The 19275-nt window shown below is 38.6% G+C and overlaps 1 protein-coding gene across 1 annotated transcript in view; it reads right to left on the bottom strand.

Annotated features, from left to right (window-relative positions):
• The window catches only part of LOC115633116, a 45190-nt gene that overhangs the window by 3699 nt on the left and 22216 nt on the right, over positions 1-19275 (bottom strand). Inside the window, exons 2-3 of the mRNA XM_030530545.1 lie at positions 17855-18083; positions 17013-17500 (exon numbers count right to left, since the gene is read on the bottom strand). Coding sequence (XP_030386405.1) covers positions 17013-17500; positions 17855-18083 — 717 coding nt within the window. The remainder of the gene's footprint in view (positions 1-17012; positions 17501-17854; positions 18084-19275) is intronic.

The following is a 19275-nucleotide window of genomic DNA, read 5'->3' as shown; positions in this document are numbered from 1 at the left end:
TAACCACTCGCACAGGCACACAGATAACTAGTTGGTTGGAAAGGGAAGGGAAACAGCCCCAATCCGCGTCCCAAAACAGAGAGAATAAACAAAATAGTTCTGAGGCAAAATCGACACTAAAGGAACATGAGGGTATGTGATGTACGAAATTCTCTTTGTTTTCAGGCAATCGTTACTGATCTATTCCTTTGAAATGGACAAGGAAATATGTAAATTAACAAATATGGGATGATTACACCAAAAATAAATAATAATTTTAAACAAATTACTTCATACATATGAGCCAGCATTATATTAAGCATGCACATAAATTATGTATCGAATAATTAGATACCATCAGATAAAAGAAAACACCTAAGTATACAAATTGAAGCTTCTTTAACTAAAGGCAATTATGTAAACTATGCGATTTAGCCAATAATTAAAGGCTTTTTGAATCATTATTACTTCAAACTTTTCCAAATGATGATATTAATACTTTTTGTGCTTCAATTGAAATAATTCTTTTGATGAAATGATGTCTGAATTGAAATTAGTTTTCATAATTCATTTTTCCACGAGTAATATAAAAATTTGCTTTCTATTATTCAAACAGATTTTAAATGGTGGTAAGCAGGATGGTAAGATCTAAAACACAAATATTCAGACGAGCTTTATATAAAAGAACTACATTTTTCTACCAGTGTATGCCTCTTAGAGAACAGATTATATGGATGCACATGAATTTTGTTATTACCAAATGCAACCGCTTGAGCGCACTAACATTTTGCACTTCGTTCAGATGAAAGGCGAATCAAAAATATTTTTGCCATAAAAGTTTATTGCAACACACAAAAATGTGCTTCTTGCCATATTTCTACACTAGATGCCACTCTTCTTTTATATTTGCAATGTTTTGTACGCTCCACCAACAACAACTACAACAACAACAACAAAAATAAGGAAATTTCCATTCATTGAGCATTGCTGTGGCAATCAAGGATTTCTTCTTGTTTAATATTCAGGGGCTGAAGAGAAATGGTATTTGCATAGTTTTAGGCATCGTTGAGGCTTGGTACAGTGTTGGCCTTATTCTTTGTATTTCAAAAAATACTGCAATATAGTGCCAATAAAATACAAGCTGGCAACAAGCTTGGCTAATATTTGGCCAACCACTTGATTGCCTAAGTGCTGTCAAACTGCACTAATTGACTTAATCAATAAATGCAATTACACATCCGAGCATGCAAATGACATTTATGCGGCGCCCAGAGTCAAAACACAAAATTCTATTCATATATTCATACAAGTATTATCATTAAATCAACCGATTCTCTAATTACAGTAAGCAACTTGCCCCAACAAAGTTAATTGTATTCGCACACAGATACATATTCGTGCATACATGTAAATCTAAGGGATTATTTATATAAAACACTTCATTGCGCTTTAAATATTGCCTCGCTTCACACCCAACAAATTTTTAATACTGCAATTTAATATTCCTATACGAGTTTTGTAAGGAAGAGTATGCAAATAAATCACAAAATAATCTTGATTGCAAATTTGGAATTTCCAATCAGGAAATCACTAAAGAGGATAATAAGCGGTTAATAAGTGGAGCTTATTGGGTAAGAATAGGAACCCAATTCTTAATTGTAAAAGATAGATAATTAATCTTTGCTACGAATTGAAAATAAAGTGAATAAAATAAATAAAATACTCGAACGTGTCATTACAAAAAAAGATGTAAAATTCGTCACGAGAAGTAAAGTGTACTATATTTTTTAATTCCTTTCTTTCAGTGTACACGTACACATATTTTAAATTGGATAACAACTTAAGCTACAGAATTACAGCGAAGAGCTCAATAAACTCGCCGAAACCCTGACTGCATGTGGAGATATGCTATAAATGTCATGCTGACTTTGTAGCGGTGTCCTTACCGCTCGACTCTGCAGCTACAGCGACTTCGTTATCTTGTCACCCGATGTTGACAACATGGAAAATTATTATTTAATTACAAGAAGTATGCATTTTTCATTAATAGGACACCAACGTGCGCAGCGGCGTTAACGCTCCTTACTTTATGTGCTGCACACTCCACAGGGGTGGGGGCAGATGAGGTGTATATATGCACATATGTATGTAGATGGATGTATATACTTGTATGCATATATACATGTACATGTGTGACATGCCTCGACATAATCTCAAGTCTGCACGGCTCAAATGCAGCCCAGGCTGCTAACCAGTAAATGCAATTAGCGTGTCATGCAGGCGAGCAGCTGGCACAAGTTTCCCATGTAACTGTCTTAGCTCTACTTGTTGTTGTTGTTGTCTTGTTGCACATTAAGCGTCGGAGTTGCAAAAGTTTCGTTGTCTAATTAGGAATCGTTTGCAAAAATGCCTGCCACCCGCACAAAACAAAAAAACCGCCAACTGCTCACATAAGCAGTTGTGCGAGGAAGAAAGGACGAAGAGCGCGCGATAAGCAAATCCTTGGTAATATCAATAAAGCAGCTACCGATATGAAGCTGCTGGCTCTGCACTCGCACATTGCGATAACGCCAATGTAAAATGGTAAATGGCAAATGTCGTTCAAAATTAAGGATGTGTGCGAGCTGTTTTAAGACAGACAGACAGACGGACAGGCGGACTGTGCTCGACAAAAAGCGCAAAACATGCGCCAACGGCCAACTTTTCACCACTGATGGCACACACTGGCGACAGGTGACAGGACACTGGATTTATATCATAGTCCGTGAGCTCTTGTGTCACTCCAAGAGCCAAATAGTCCACGGACTTGACAACACGGCCGACAAATAGGTGCCAACAACTACGGCACAAATACTATACATCGGAAAATCACATTTTACGATTTGCCATTTAGCTACTGACTTCTAAGTATGCACATGCTTATATACATACATGTACATATATGTACGTGCATTACAGGTAGACTTCGCTAATGTTATCCTGGATGGCCCTACCCTTACATATGTTTATAAAAAGTTATTAAGGCTCTAAGGAGTTATTTAGGTACTTGGGAAAAAATATAATTTCTTTTAAAAATATATCATTCTTTGGAATCTACACCTGCACTTAAGGATTTTAAAAAGAAAAGTCATTAAGGCTCTAAGGAATGATTTATTTGGTAATTTTGATATAGCAACATTATAAGTTCGTTTAAAAATACATCATTCTTCGGAATGTTAGCATTTTTTATTCATACAAACAATTAATAAGTCTAATATTATTGCAACTTTTCAAGCTACATATTTTCATAGTTTGAATGCCTCCTGTTTATTATTTAAATAAAGAATTTAAAACCGACCAAAATGGAATTGCACTGAAATTTATTTCAAACTAATGAATAGGATTTTCCCCTACTTAGCGATTCTTCTCAGCGAATAATGCTTCGAAGCCAAATTTCACAATTGCGTGTCAAATACATATTTTCTGAATAATGAACAATATTGATAAGTAAACATACGGGTATAAAAACACCGACACTCTTATTGATAGATAGACAGACTGTCCCAATCAAAAATGTAGTAATATATAACTTATTTCGGAATCAAAATGCCAGCTAACCCATCATCTGACAATGTGTAATACTTTTTGCTTGTAAATATTGTCGAGTAGTACTTTCTAAAAGACTGTTGAAATAATGTCATCAACAACATTTTTCAAGCAGCTAGTCTTAGACCAGAAAACTAACATTTGGCTTGCAAATGTGTCAGTATTTCGAGCATCGAAATATTCGAGACGCGACTGTATACATACATGTGTGTGTGTGGGGGTGTGTGTGTGTGTATGTGCACAACTCGTCACCATTAAGTAGACACCGAGCACAGTGCCCAAGCATCAAAATCCATTTAAGCTCGCCTTCATTTACATGCCAAGCGCAAAAGTCATTCACTTTTACACACATACGCACCTACATACATTCATACATACATACATACATACACGTGTACATATAGATACGTATGTATATAAGCATGTATGTGTATTTGTATATACCCTCCATTTTTGCAACTGCTTGACGGCTGCATGGTTATGCGAGAATTTCGTCCATTACTTTGACATGCACATGCACGCATACAAATGCTCATCCTCCGAGTACACACACACACACACACACACACACACACACGTTCGTACTGGCTTACATAAGTGTGCGAATGCGGGTGGACAGCAAATACGCAAAGCAATGCGACATATCGATATGAGTCGGTTTTCCCGGACCCTAGACCATGTCCCCTGCTCGCGCTCCTTTTGCGAGTGCCAGTGTGCGTTTGATTGGCTGTGTTGATTTTGTCGAGGACGACAAGGACGACGAAAAACAAAAATAAAAATTCAATATTGGATAACGATGCGAGTGCGATGTGTACATACAATATTCATTTTGAGAAGGCGTGTGATGTTATTTAAACGAATTTTCTGTGAAAATGAAATACTAGCCTCCCTGCGGATGGCTGGGGATGTGTTTGCTTAATTGATTGTGTTAATTATAACGCTTATTACACAGACACAGACACATATACACACAAACGAATATATAGTGCACACATGTTTGTCATGTTTGTCAGTATTTGGTTTCACTTGCGAAAGAAGTGCAGCTTCATATTCGATATAATAACGTCTAGCCCGACAACAAAGGGATTCAGAGTCGCCAACCTTTGACAATGGAATTTGCAGCAATGACCGTTTCATGGGTCACAAATCCATAAAATGACAAATAATTGAAAACAAAGCGCACATAGAGACACACATAACAAAAAGCAAACAACAACAATTTAATGGTCAAACATTTTTATATTTGCCCAACCGAGCAGACATTGTGGCTTGATTTATGAAAGCAAACATTTTTAGCTTCTTTTATTTTCAATTTTTTTTTATTTGCCGTTCGTTTTACTATCATAATTTAATGTGCCGTTGAACTGTGTGAGCGTTTACTTTGAAATCAACAAAGAAAATGCGAAAGTATAGCCATGAGTGGTAGAAAGCAACTTTGTATTGTCGGCCAACAGCACAAAGAGTTCATATCAAATACATACTATGTACATATGTATGTATGTGTGCACATTAAATGTAATACAACTATGTATGTACTATATATACAAATAATTTGTAGCTACGAATGATCGCACACGTTTAAGTACCGTCGCCGTGGAGTGCACGATAGCCACAAGACCACCCGAACCCTACTCTGTCGGCCATGCACTTTCCGCAACACTGCCTGCCAAGCCTGTCTGGTTATTAGGATGAATGACCGACACCGAACACACTGATACATAGAAAGAACCAACAGTTCTCTTAAAAAAAGAAAAAAAGAAAAACTTGTTAATTGTTAATTTATGAAACAGATATAGCCATGTTCTTTGTCCGTCTGTTTGAATGCAAGGATCTCAGGAAGCACAAGAGCTAAAATAAATAAACTCTGCCCTAGGCATATCAAGCTATGGCTTATTTCACAGCTCCAGTAATTCTTCTGTTATCATTCGATTAGTACATATACTTGTATTAAGTTACTTCATGAGAGGTATATTTTAATGAACCACTAGCATTGAACTTTAATTAAAACGATATATTTATAGTTCTTAAGATAGCAATGACTCATTTTTGCATGAGCACAAAACTATATTCAATTAATTAATCAAACTTGGGTCATGACCTTAACCTTATATCGTCAACAATTGATTTGATTTCATTTTATTCAGAGCTTCATTTCTCTACCAGTGTATGTATGAATCGCTTGGCTTTATAAGTTTTGCATGTACATTGGCCTTCAATTCGAGTCAATGGTCAAACATAAATATTTTATAGATTTCTTAGCACATTCATTGCTTTCTTTCGACTTTATTCTCTTTGCACTCTCGCAGACACCAGTCACTGCTCGTAAAAGCAGAGCCCCGAACCAAGTGACTGCATGGCAGGGAAAATTTAATACACTTTCACTGGTCAGTGTGTTATGGAAACGTGACTGAATTGTGCAAAAGATTTGCTAAGCGAGCGCCATATGCATGAGTAGTACATAATGTAATTGATATATATTGCACAGACAAAAACAAACAAGCAACTATGCACACACACACACACACAAACACATGCAGATATACACGTATAAGCTCGCAGATGGACGTTGTGGACCTTCACACGCAAACATTCTCACAGAAACGTATCGCCAACACACTATGTATGCAAATAAGTTATGATTTGATTTGTACCATTGCAGTAAATTTCATAACAACAGCATTACAGCTGGCTCGACTTTTGGCAGACGCCATCAACGGTTGGAGAGGCAGAGGTAGAGTCAGAGTCAGAGGCGATGGCATTGGTTTGGTGTTGTTCTTGCCGTTTTTACTGTTTTATTTTGTATCCAATTTGCATAATGGCGCACGAAACCGTTGGAAATGTGGCCTACGAATGTGCGGCCTGTGTGAGTGAGAGTGTGTGTGTTATCACAGATGTGCGACTAGTGGTCATACACTACGGACGTGTGTTCTTGCCCATACAAGTATGCTATGGATTTTTGTGCAGCAAGCTTTGCGGATTTGAATCCTAATTAAAACGCAACCGAAATTACGTTTCGTGAATATTTCGTTAATGTCTAATAAAATCAGTTTCAACAGTTTCATACAAAAAAAAAAAATTTACAAAATTTTTTAGGGGAACTGGTTAATAAAATGTTACCGGTTTTTGAATTATCATAAAAATGGGTTAGAATTGTTTACCCAAGCATGCATCTGGACATTTAAGAACCTTGGGATGAAAATGGCCTGTAGCTTTAACTACAAACTATTTTTTAAATAACTACAGTGAGAGGAAAAATATTTCAAAAGGGGATTTCATTGCATAAATTGATAGTTTCTGTATTGTCTTTTAAATAAATGTATAGATTTTAAAGGACTTTTAGAAGTTCTCAGCCTACGATGCTATATGAGAAAAGTCCCTGTATGAGTCCGCAATAATAATAAGTTCTTTAAACTTTTGAAGGAAGTCTTAGGGATACTCACCTAGCTGGTGTTCTATCTTAATTGCATTGCCGCATTCCTTGTTCATGCACTTTTTGTATTTAATTGTTGGTCAAGTCTGTCAAATTAAATATTAACCCCACTTATAGAACTACAAAGAGCGGTGCAATTGGAAGACAATGCGCATCTTTTAAGTCCCTAATAGACGCATCAGGTTTCACTTTAATGGCAACTTCAAGTTGCAAGCACAAATAGCAGACAAATGCCCCGCGAGGAGGACGTGGGGATCAACCAAGGCAAACAAGGTAGGGCAAAGAAGTAGTCGAGCAAACACCCAGCCAGCAGCAATTTGATGCTATAGAATTACAACACGAAACAACTTTGATACTTTTTCCATTCGATGGTACATTCAGTGTGCGTAAATGTGTATGTGTGTGTACGTGTGTGTGTGTGTTTATTTTGTTAACCAGAACAAAAGTGCCAAGGAACAGCAGCAGCAACGCACTTGACCAACTGTGGCACGTGTTGTCGCATTGGCTATGGCAATAAGCTCAGTGGCAGCAGCAGCAGCAGCAGCAGCAGAAAAAGCAATAGTCCACGAATATATACAACACACATGCACACCTACATACTCCTATATGCATGTGCATACTCGTACATACACACATACACGCATATAAATGCACAACCGTGCCATGCTCACCACTCTGCGGCGCTTAAGTAATGCTTTTGGTCCAAGGGTAAACTTTTATTTTTCAACCATTTTGTTCGTGTTTCTCTGTGAATATTTATGTGCGTGTGTGTGTGTGTGTGTGTGTCAGGTTTTTTTTTTAAATTTTTTTTACTTGCTCTTCTTTGAGCTATTTTGCAGTGCAGCAGCCAGCGCTTTCAGCGTTCCATCTTGCCATTACCCGCTTGCAGTTGGTTGGTTCATTGCATCGTTTGTTTTGTTTGCCACACGGTCACGTGTTACCTCGGTGCTTGTCGCGGTGTGTTGGGGAAAGGGGGTTGGAGGGCGAGGAGCGTCCCTGGTAAGTGTAGTGAGTGCCGCCACAAACACACGCGCCTCAACTCTCACCGCTCACCATTCGCCACTCTCTTGTCCCCGGTCCGTGTGCTACGTGCAGCAGCTCGTTGCCTCCTCACTGCAACTGCCACGAATTTAAACCGCAAAATCCCACAAAATACCAAGCTGTAAAGCTTTAGCTTTAACATAAACCAAGCGCAATGAACAAATTATCATTAATGTTTTGGCAAAGACAGGCCAGCATATTTTCAATGTACTACTATATACTACATGTATAGTATGAAGTGAAGTAAACATATGTTTTTAGTGAAATAATGCGTCCAAGCTTTACATTTAATAGGTCTTTGATCAAATTAAAAGGAGAATGCTTGATCTTCCGAGTCAATCAAATTTTGAAAAAATCTTAACATGGGAATTGAACTTAATTAATCCCCAGGAGCTTAACCAGAAAATTCAACGAGACTGTAATATTCATTGGCAAGTTATATACATATTTAAAAAAGGTTAGATTTTAAAGTTGAGAGTTGTAACTGTACGATTGCATTATAATAATTAGTATACACTTTAATAGCATGTGTAAGAGAAGGAGTTAAAACTGGCATCGTTGTCCTCCTTGGAACTTGACTTCAGTGGCTCAGTCGACCTATATTTGTTATTCATTGTATATAATAGAGCTATGTTCTGTATAATAGAGCAACTGATGATAGTATGTATATTATTTAGTGACATAATCCACCATCTAATTTTTGAAATTAAGTATTTATAAAATTTATCACTCAATGCCTAGCACCATCCACTGAAGGCAGAGAGCTGAAAACCTTTACTTTTGAAATCTATGTAAGTACAAGTTGCCACACTTTTCCAACGCTGAGGCCTTCAGAAAGATTTCTTTAAACAAAATTATCGTGAAACTCTACCAGAGCAGGACGATTTCCCTGAGGTCCTACTGCGGATGTGTGTATGGACATATTTTTTTGTATGGCTACAAATCATTTGCACAAATTATACACCGCTTGGCAACTCTTTAGGATAATTGGCACGCAAAGTGCCGTCGTAGACAAAATTTAATTGCCTGGCATAACCGGCAGGTTGGTAGTTATGCCGACCAGCCAACCAAACACACAAACACACGCCTCCCATTTTTAAAATCATGTCTTTTTTTTTAAATTTTTGGTGCTCGGCTTTTGATAATGCTCAACATTTAAATTGTTTGCGAGCGGTCATTTTTCAATTAACATGTTTGCTTTACTTGTATGTCCATATCACACAGCCCTGAAAAGTATGCAACATTTGGACGCCGAGAGTTGAAAGGTCAACTGGAGGCTTTTACAGTCTTCATGAGCCCTTTGTTTTGACGACACTTTGGCCAACAGAAGAGTGTGCTTGTGTGTATGTGTGTGCGTGACGCACGAATACGAGCGTTGTTCTTCGCTTGTATTTGTAGCGCGGTTGGTCAAATTTGCATTTTTAAGTGAAAATATGTGTGTGCGGGTGTATTTGTGCGTTAGAGTGTGTCTGTGTGTGTGTGTTTATTACGGATATGTTACTGACAAGTGTCGGAATTTATGTACATGCATAAATACAAACAGTGTTATATGAAGATGATAAGCAGACTATGCAAATGTGTTATAAAATATTTTAATTATCACTTTACATGAAATCCTCTCTAATAGTCCAAAAGGGGTTGTGCCTCCACAACAATCCTTGATATTTGCATTGAGCAAATATATTTCAAAGCTCCTAATTAGCCATTTCGGCCGCAAACCCATAAATTTGCTGTGCAAATTGTAATGAAGCAAATTTGGTTACTGCTCCTGCCGTAGCATGTCACTATGTTTGTGGAATGCCTGTTGTCGTCTTTACACCGACATAACACGATTGTGACTTGTCTCTTAGCTATTTAATTTACAATTGCAGTCACTCCCTGCTTGCGGCATGCAACGTGCTCGCATGTGACTGCCACAGGGCGTGGCATCGTTGTGGTTGTCCCTTGGAAACATTTTATGAGAATTAGTGGAAAAATTTCCGGCGGCAGCAGGCAGCCTGCGGCCTGTGGAATGCGACATCAGACAGACGCCGAACGTGGCGAGTGAAGCGTAATTGATTTGCATTTAATGTTAACCGCTTTACAATGTTTGCATTTATCAAGCTGCGTATACGTATACGCCACGTATGCGTTGCCTACTTGGTGCTTCCTACTGCTTCTTCCTTGTGAACTGTACGTGCGTGGGTGTATGTGTGTTTATTTGTTTTATGGGCATTGCACATGACGCTCCATCAGAGTGACAAGCGGCGGTTGCAACGCGCGGCCATAGATACGACTAAAACAAACAACATAGATATATCTTATGTACACGTATATATAGTACATATGTACACACGTACTCCTGTTGTTGAAAATATTTGAAAAGCACGTTACTGCATGTGGCAGCCACCGTATGCCAGTACGCCATTATTTTTAATGAGTAGGTGTCCATGTGGCTAATATTTAAATATATATACAAGTATCACTTGACTAATATAAAATATTGCATGCCCAAACACATACTATACATATGCGAGAACCCCAGAAAGAGACTTGTCGAGCCAATTATATCCAAAACACCTTTGTTGCATTAGAAAAGTTCTACAGTGTTTTGTTTTTATAAATTTAATCAACTGACTGCTTTACTTGTAGTTCTATTCACTTTTTTACTACTTCCATCCTATACAACGAACAATAATAAACAAATGCTGCTGAATGAATATAATTTATTGTAGCCGTAATTTGTATTATTCTTTATTACTTTATGGTAATTATTCTTTTAAGAACTACTGTACTTTTATATTATTTTAACCAATGGATACATATTATAATTTGGTTAGCAATCCAAAAAAAAAAAAAAAAAAGTCGATCTAATGGTTGGACACATTATTACCAGCCATTAACTTAAATACTGAGTATCAGTATAAAGAAAATTGATCAGGGCTCATAAATTAAAGACTATGTATGTGGTTGCCTCGAAGTTTTGGCCAGTAAGTGTACAGATTTAATTATAATTGTAATACTTTTGTGTTTAACTTTTGTGTGGCTTTAAGCCTCATAAGAACAGCTTGCAAACCAAATATGGATCATGCCGTACAGAGCATACTCTCTCTCTCTCTTTCTCTCTTTCCCTCACTCTAAATAGTAGAATAGGCGCATTCACACTTACAGTAAGAGAACGGCACATAAACATAAATACATACACACACACACACACATCCACACATAAATAACAACTTACACACGCTCTCAGACACACGTTTACTAATTTGGTCATTAGGCGGCTGACTCATTGGCAACTCATTACATGCATACGCATAGAGGGCAGACATTCTCACACCCATACACACACACACACACACACACACACACACACACACACACACACAAACGTATGCAAACACACACAGAAGGCAGTCGATCTAATGGCGCATTGTGGCTCTGTTAGGCACAGCATGTGAGGCATCGGGTGCAGGACCAGGCCAGTCTCAAGCGCCAATTCCTCCATTCCCGCACAACTAAAAGTATGAATGACGCTAATGCTAGTAATACGCACACATACACACACATGCCCACACAACGCGCGCGTATATATGTATGACGTCAGCCTATGCATGAAAAGCGACCGTCGCTATTTGTCTACAGCAACAACAACAACAGCAGCAACAACAGCAGCAACAGACTGACAACAACTTAAGTAATGGCACTTGTGTCCCACTATAACACGCTTTATGCCTCTGCTCCCGTTATTTTTGTTGTTTGTAGGTTGCGCATTGGTTTTCACTTTTCTAGCCTGCGCCTCAATCGCTTTGCTACGAAAGAGGAGGACGCAGGGAGAGGAAATAGAACGGGAGCTCGAGTCAAAAAGCGTGAGTGGAAGAATTTAAATAAATGCTTTGAACCACACAGAAAGCGATTTATCTTTGTCGATTGTGGATTACGAACATGTTTTCCAAAACATTTTTCATATTGTAAAGACTATCGACATACACACAAACATAAGCGTATATTCGTACATCTGTATGTCAGCATGTGGGCCTTGGCAACTTCCTTTGCCTTTTAGTGCGTCTCGTTATTATGTTTGAGTCTGTCTATACTATATGATATATAAACATATATAAACATATAACATTTAATTTATACCAAAAAAAGACAAAAATATCACACAGATTTTTAACAAATTGCCTGCAATACAAAGATTAAAAACTAAAATAAACAGAAAATACAACAATTTCATTGATTGAACAACAAACATCGAAACATTAATTCTATTTGATTTACTATTTCTACTATTGCAAATGATGTATGTACATATTTGATTCAAAACTGGGGGAAATAAAATACTAATAACTTAAAAACAATTTAAAGCAATTTACCTATTCAACCTAGAATATCTTTGAAAAAATTGGGGGACAAAAGAAAACACAATTTTCTACATAACATACATAAGAAGGTGACAATAATAATAACATAATATTAATAACTTTTTTTCTACGTTGGTAAAGTTATTAAACTTAAAAATAAAACAGAAGGAGCACTAAAGAACTAAGAGCAGAAGACGTAGAACAACATAAGTTTCCTGTGCATAGTAACAACAGCGTCATCTTCGAAGATCCCACGCGTCGTATTCGCAATTTTCTGCGCAAGGCAGATTGGTGCGAGCGCCTTTGCTTGAAAACTGTCAAATGGCTAGAAGAATTACAACAACAAGCATGCGTGTGCTTGAAGGAAGAGGAAATGATGAACGACGTTCATTCAGCAATGTGTGCCCACGCAAAAGTCGATAAATTATTAGATTGTAAATAAAGAAACGAAACGAAACGAAAAGGCGACGACAGCGACAAAGTGAATGGGAAGGCGGCAGACGCTGCTGGAATGGAAACGAACTAACTGGGAAAAATGCAATAGGACCACAACGATACCAGATAGTACGTAAAACGATGACATATAAAAAAAGCAAAAATACTAAAACGCTGATGACAGGCGAGGCAGGCCAAAAAAAAAAAAAAAACAACGAGCAGGCAGGCTAAGAAGATTATTGAAATTCGCAAAACTTGTTCCCTTTTTCTTTCTTTTTTGCAATCGCACACATGTGTCCAGTCAAAGGCAAAGCGGAGGGGAACTGGAGGTGGGGCACGTGGTGCACACATACACATGCACACACACACACATACTCACATACTCAAAGCAAAATGTAGTCAGCTGTTGCCTGCCGCCGACAACAACAACTAGTGTTTAAGGCGCAACACTCAGGACACCTAAACGTTTGCGTATTAGTATGTCAGTTTGTCGACTATTCGTGGGTGTATGTGAATACCTATGTATGTATGCATGTATAGTATATATGTTTGCGTTGCGTATGCCTGCGTGTGTTTGCACATAAGTGAGAATACGTGTAAAGTGTGTGTAATCAATCATTTATGAAATTACGCTACTTCCGTTTTTGACAATTTTCTCTCAACGCCCAACGATTTTTTCTTTTGGCACACGGACCGATGACGTAAGTTAATGTGATATGTTTGTCTATGGACATATACATATATACATATATAAATATATATACATATTTATTTGTAAAATATCAAATTTACACATTGACACATGTGCGTGCCTGTCATTCCCTAAGTATGTGTGTGTGAGTGTGTTTTTTTTTACACGCGCGCCCACAGAAATATGTTTGTGTCACATAAAATTGAAATCTTTGTATGTGATCGAAATAAAAAATAAACTTGTAAAGCACGAACGCCCCTTAAACATTTGCTCAAGTCAAATGTTGGTTCGAAAATATGAACTGGTAGGGGCGCCAAAGGATAAGTGTAGTCCTTGGGCGGCACCAAAATGCATGTAACTTAATTAGCAATTAAATAATTAAATAAACTCAAATGTAATGCTTGATAAACGCACATATAGCATATTCATATGTATATATATAAATATATACATATATATATATATATAAGTGTGTTTGTGTGTCGCACAAGTGGGACATCTGAATAATTAAGAGACTAACAGAGTCACATGCCAACCAATGGCTGTGGTCAACAGTTTTCTTTTAATTTGCACACAAATTATGAGTGTGTGGGTGTGTTGTGTTGTGTGAAGGTAATCTAATTTGCTTTTATTTGAACATTGAATTTACCAACCGACAAGAACTTTGTCCTCCTAATGAGCGGGGTGTCGAGCACGCACGCACACATTCGTAAATTTTGACCATATGAATCCCTTTCGCCGTCTTGCGGTTGACCACAATGTCAAAGGCCCTTTTACTAATTAGACGACTTGTGGTTAATGTAATCATAAATAGCAATTATTGTTTATGCTGCTTAAACATGGCCAGATTGTATGAAAATTTTATGACATGTTTATAGGGTATTGATAAAATGCCTTGAATCACTTGCCATTGTCACTTCTGTGTGTGTGTGTGTGTGTGTGTGTATTCGTGTGGTTTATGCTATGACAACTTAATTAATTTAAAGCAGCTGCGAATGCTGAGCAAACTGTCTGCCGACTTGCCCAACTATATGGCCAGCCAGGCAATCGACGAAACGTGTTTCCTCTGACAGTTTTAGACGCGCATGGTACCAGCCATGCGATAAGACAAACGAGAATCACACGCACACACACACACACAGGCAGCCACACGAACTCTGACTGGAAAGCCGATGTGGGACTGCAAATTTGGGAATGGAAATCAAAGGCGCAGCAGCCAACACAGCATCTGAGAGAGCGACAGAGAGAGAGAGAGAGAGAGAGAGAGAGAGAAGCAAACGCGCGCAGTTGAGATTCAAAATAGCTGAAAAAAGTAAAATGTTTTGTAGAAAACACATCACAATTGCAAAGCCTAACACTTTGAATTAATAAATTGCAAATTGCCAACAATTAACCCCTGAATTATCTCCACTAATTATTAGTGGTGCTATAAATATTTCACAGACATGCACAGAAGCGGTGCCTGGCTTGTACAACTTATGTAAACTTCGATATTCAATGTAAGAGCCATGCGTCCTGTTTGTGTCATGTGAGCGGAACGCATTGGCTGAATGGCTGAGTGGCGAAGGCACTCGGACAGAGAGAGCGACAGCGAGAGAGAGAGAGAGAGAGAGAGAGAGAGTGGCTGGAGAGCGAATGGAATTAAGCACAGCTGCTGCTTTGGCTGCTTTGGCTGCTTTCACCTGATTTCCATAGCGTCGAAATTCGAACTACAATTATGTTAACGAGCAGAGAACTTGGCTGGCTTGTCTTTAAGGGATATTGCTGTTGTTGTTGTTGTTATTGTTATTGTTATTGTTGGTGGTGTTGCAGGGACTGCTGCGAGCATTAAATGTGTGCCACCAGGCGTATGCGTAATTTAAATTTAAATTTCTATTTAGACGCATGCGTTTACACACAAACAAACCTAAATACATTCAACACTAACTTATATACATACACACATATAGTATGTCTGCATGTGGCTTATAAAAGTTAACACACCAAAGTACTGACAGTATGTGTTTATGTGTGTGTGTGTGTGTGAGTGTGTACGGCACTGCTTAGCCTTTGCTCAAGTTACTGTTCAGTTTTCTTAATCAACGCCGCAATTCACGTTCTAGCAATGCTGCTTCGTTTCTTTTTCTTTCGCTTTTTACTGCTCTCTGCTTTTTACATTCAAAGCATTTCCTTTGGCAACAGCGATGCCCTCATTAGCGTGCTTATTGTCTCGCCTCTGACTACTTAGCGCGCGCTGTAACTTGGCCAGCAGCAGCAGCAACAACAACAACAACAGCAGCAATGTTAACGGCAGCTACAACCACAATATAAAACCCGTCACAGCTATGCAAATGGTTCTGATCCCGTTTCTCTTGTTTAGCGCAATTTAAAGCCACATTTGCATTGCAGGGCCTGGGCGTGATATTGCTCAACGGGCTAGCAGGAATCCCTCAATGTGCGTTCGTTCGCTCGGTTCGAATCACGGTGCTAGCATCAACATGCATAAGCATGGTTTGAAATTACTTGCAGAGTTAACATTCTGCAAGAGTGGTCACTTGTTATATAAAAATGTCCAACTGTTGTGTTATGGCCTCAGCTGCAGGCCGATACGCAACATAAATAAAAAATAAGAAAAACTGTATAAATTGAATAGGTTCAGGCTGGCGACTGATAATCAATATTGTATTGCGCATCAAATTACAAATATGGCAAGCACGAATGCGCTAAGTACACATTAAATAAAATACCACCAAATATGCACCGAAATATTTTCACACAAACACAAGGACAAGCACAGAAATGATCAAATCGGTGCTGGCTCTGGCGCTGGCTCTGGTGTGGTTAATGCCGGTGGCGATTTTATAACCCCTGACACAGGGGCCCCAAATTAACTGCCCGTGCTCACCCGACCATTTTGCCGAGTTGATAATTAGATGTAGAAATATGAAACCTTGGACAGTCTGTCGAGCGTGTTGCCATGGGGCAGACCGAAGCTTTTGTACGAGCATACCACTGAATATGAGTGTCTGTATGTGTATGTGTGTGTGTGTGAATTAGGGGAGACGGGTGGCGACTAGCGGATTGGGGGCAAGCAGCAACTTCAATTATTAATGAGCAGCTAAAAATGTCACGCAGCGACGCTTGCCGCAACTTTGTTTGTCTGCATGAAAGAAGAGCTTTGCTGTTGCTGTTCGTGCTGGTGTTGGTGTTGGTGTTAGCGAGTGTGGGTGTGGGTGTGGATGTGGGTGTGAGCAGACAATGAGAAACAAGCGTAATTGAAGGCAAGCGGGTGGTCAATGGTCCAGCTTAAGCATGTTTTCATTTTGCAGCTCTTGGCAACCCTTGCTCCGACATCGGTCTTTGCCATTTTTGGGATTTTCAGGATTTAACAAGCTGAATTTAAATGAATGTACATATTCAGGCAAATGGCAGCTCATAAAACAAAGTGTGGCATTTAATTAAAATTATGTACAAGTATTATATAGATTCATATTTATTATAAAAGACAAAAAAATAATCATCCACTCACCTTGCAGTCGTCGCACTGGTTGATCAGCGAATACATTTGCCGGCAGTCGAAGCGAAAAAGTATCTCGGCCAGTTCGCAGGTAATGCGATTTGCCAACGCATCTACATCCAATAGATTGCCCAGTATCCGTTCACACTCCTCACTGTCGCTGAGCGTGGCATTGAGGGCCAACGTGTGCAACGCACTGAACACACTCCGTTCACAGCAGTTGCGCAGGCGTAGTTGCCGCAGACGCGTTAACAGCTGGCTGGGTGCTTTCAGGCTGCACAAATGCTGGGGACTGGTCTCGGCGGCATCGCCCAGATAATCAAGGCACTGTTGTTGTTGTTGTTGTTGTTGTTGTTGTTGTGGCGCTTCGCCCGCGTCTGCATGGGCGCGCTCGGCACGCAAATGACTTGGATGGGGCGACATTATGGTCTCCTTAAAGCGGTCATCAATATTCTCAATTAGCTGATCGGCCATATCGCTTGTTGATTGTGTTGCCTGTTCTGCTGATGATATTGTTGTTGTTGTTGCTGTTGCAGTTGCATCTGCATCGTCATCAGCATCATCAACAATATCAACGTCTTTCGTTGCCATTGTTGTGCTATCCATGATGGTGGTTGTTGTTGCTGTTGTGCTTGTTGTTGTCATTGTAGCCGTTGTTGCCTTAGCCGGTCCTGTTGTTGCTGCTGTTGTTGTTGGTGCAATATCCGCAGCGCCTCTTGCTGTTGTTACACCTCTTTGGGGCTGCTGTTCATAGATATCGCGTCGCACCTTCGACATGGCTTTATAGTTATTGTTGTTGTTGTTGTTATTTTTGTTTTTGTTGTTGCTGTTGTTGCTGCTGGTTGCACTTAAACGCGTATGCGACTTATAGTTAAATGTATTTGTATTCGTGTTTATATTGTTATTAATGAAATACTTCATCTTATTATCATTTGGCTGCGTCTGCTGCTTATTATTATAATAATAATTATTATTATTATTACTATTTATGGGCTGCTGTTCGGCACACGAACGCGGACAAGTTGGCGGACCGGGTCCCTCATCGACCCAGGCCATGGGCAGTGTGCCAGCCGAGCACTGACCCTGTAATGACAGCACAGAAATGAGAGAAAAAGAGAAAGAGAAAGAGAGAGAGCGTGAGTAAATGTTGAGCATTAGCTAAAAAGGCAGTCAATTAAAAATTAGCTCAGCTGTCAGCTCGGCAATTAACACGAGCGGTGGCAAAAAAATATAAGTGTATGTGTATTATATAAAAAAATGTATGATTTTCAAATTATGCACATGGCGGCTGCAGGGCCACTTATTCTCTCTTGCACACTCACACACAACATACAAGCCCTGCATTAAAAACAACAACAACAACAAAATCCCAGCGGGAATAGAAACAAAAACTACTCTCGTATATTGAAAAAGTTTTGCACGCAGCTCGACAACAGCCAGCAGCAGCGCAAGTCATAAAAATAAAAGAAAAACAACAACAAATAAAAGCCAATGCAGTTACAACAAAAACAATAAGAACAACAAGAACGGCAGCTGCAATGAGTGCCGCTGTTTTTCGTTATTAAAATGACCGCACTTCGTTGAAAATTTTCACAAGCACATAAAAACTCAAAGAAACACATACACTATGGAGCAAATCGTAAATTTCACAGGCTATTTGATGACAAAAATATCCATTTTGTTCTTTATATAATCAAATATAGCTTGAACCTGCTTTAAGTTAACTTAAAAGGATTCATTTTCCAATTTGAGATTTTTAGTTTTTTCGTCATATTCGTAACATCTTTGCATTTGCAAAATCTAAAGCACATAACTGAATAGTAAGAGTAAATCCATATACACAAACCTAAATGAGATAACGATAATAATCGCAATAATGGCCAAGTTTTTAGTAAAATGTCAAGACATTTCTATACGAACGCTGGCTTCAAAGATATAGCCCCCAAACATACATAGTAAGTATGAATATTAGTAAATATTTAACTCAATTAGAAATATTTAATAGAATAGAAATATGTAGTACACAAATAATGATTACTACGATATCCAAGGAATGACGTCACTCACAAGGGAACATCAAACTCAGGCATGTGCAACTGCAAACTGCAAGAAATTTTCAATTTCCTGGTGCTGTACTGTTACTAGGAGTTCTCCCAGGAATTCGTAACTATATTTTGCTCAAATACAGAAGAACCCCCATTGATATTTTAATATCCATGTCATTCATACTTGCATTTGAAAACACCAAACAGCCTTGAATTACAAAAAGGTTGCT

Source organism: Scaptodrosophila lebanonensis, unplaced genomic scaffold (assembly GCF_003285725.1).
Source record: "Scaptodrosophila lebanonensis strain 11010-0011.00,11010-0021.00 unplaced genomic scaffold, SlebRS2 tig00000001-arrow-pilon, whole genome shotgun sequence".
Taxonomy (NCBI): domain Eukaryota; kingdom Metazoa; phylum Arthropoda; class Insecta; order Diptera; family Drosophilidae; genus Scaptodrosophila; species Scaptodrosophila lebanonensis.
Note: the sequence above shows the minus strand (reverse complement) of the source record. Positions and strands in the feature narration are given on the sequence as shown.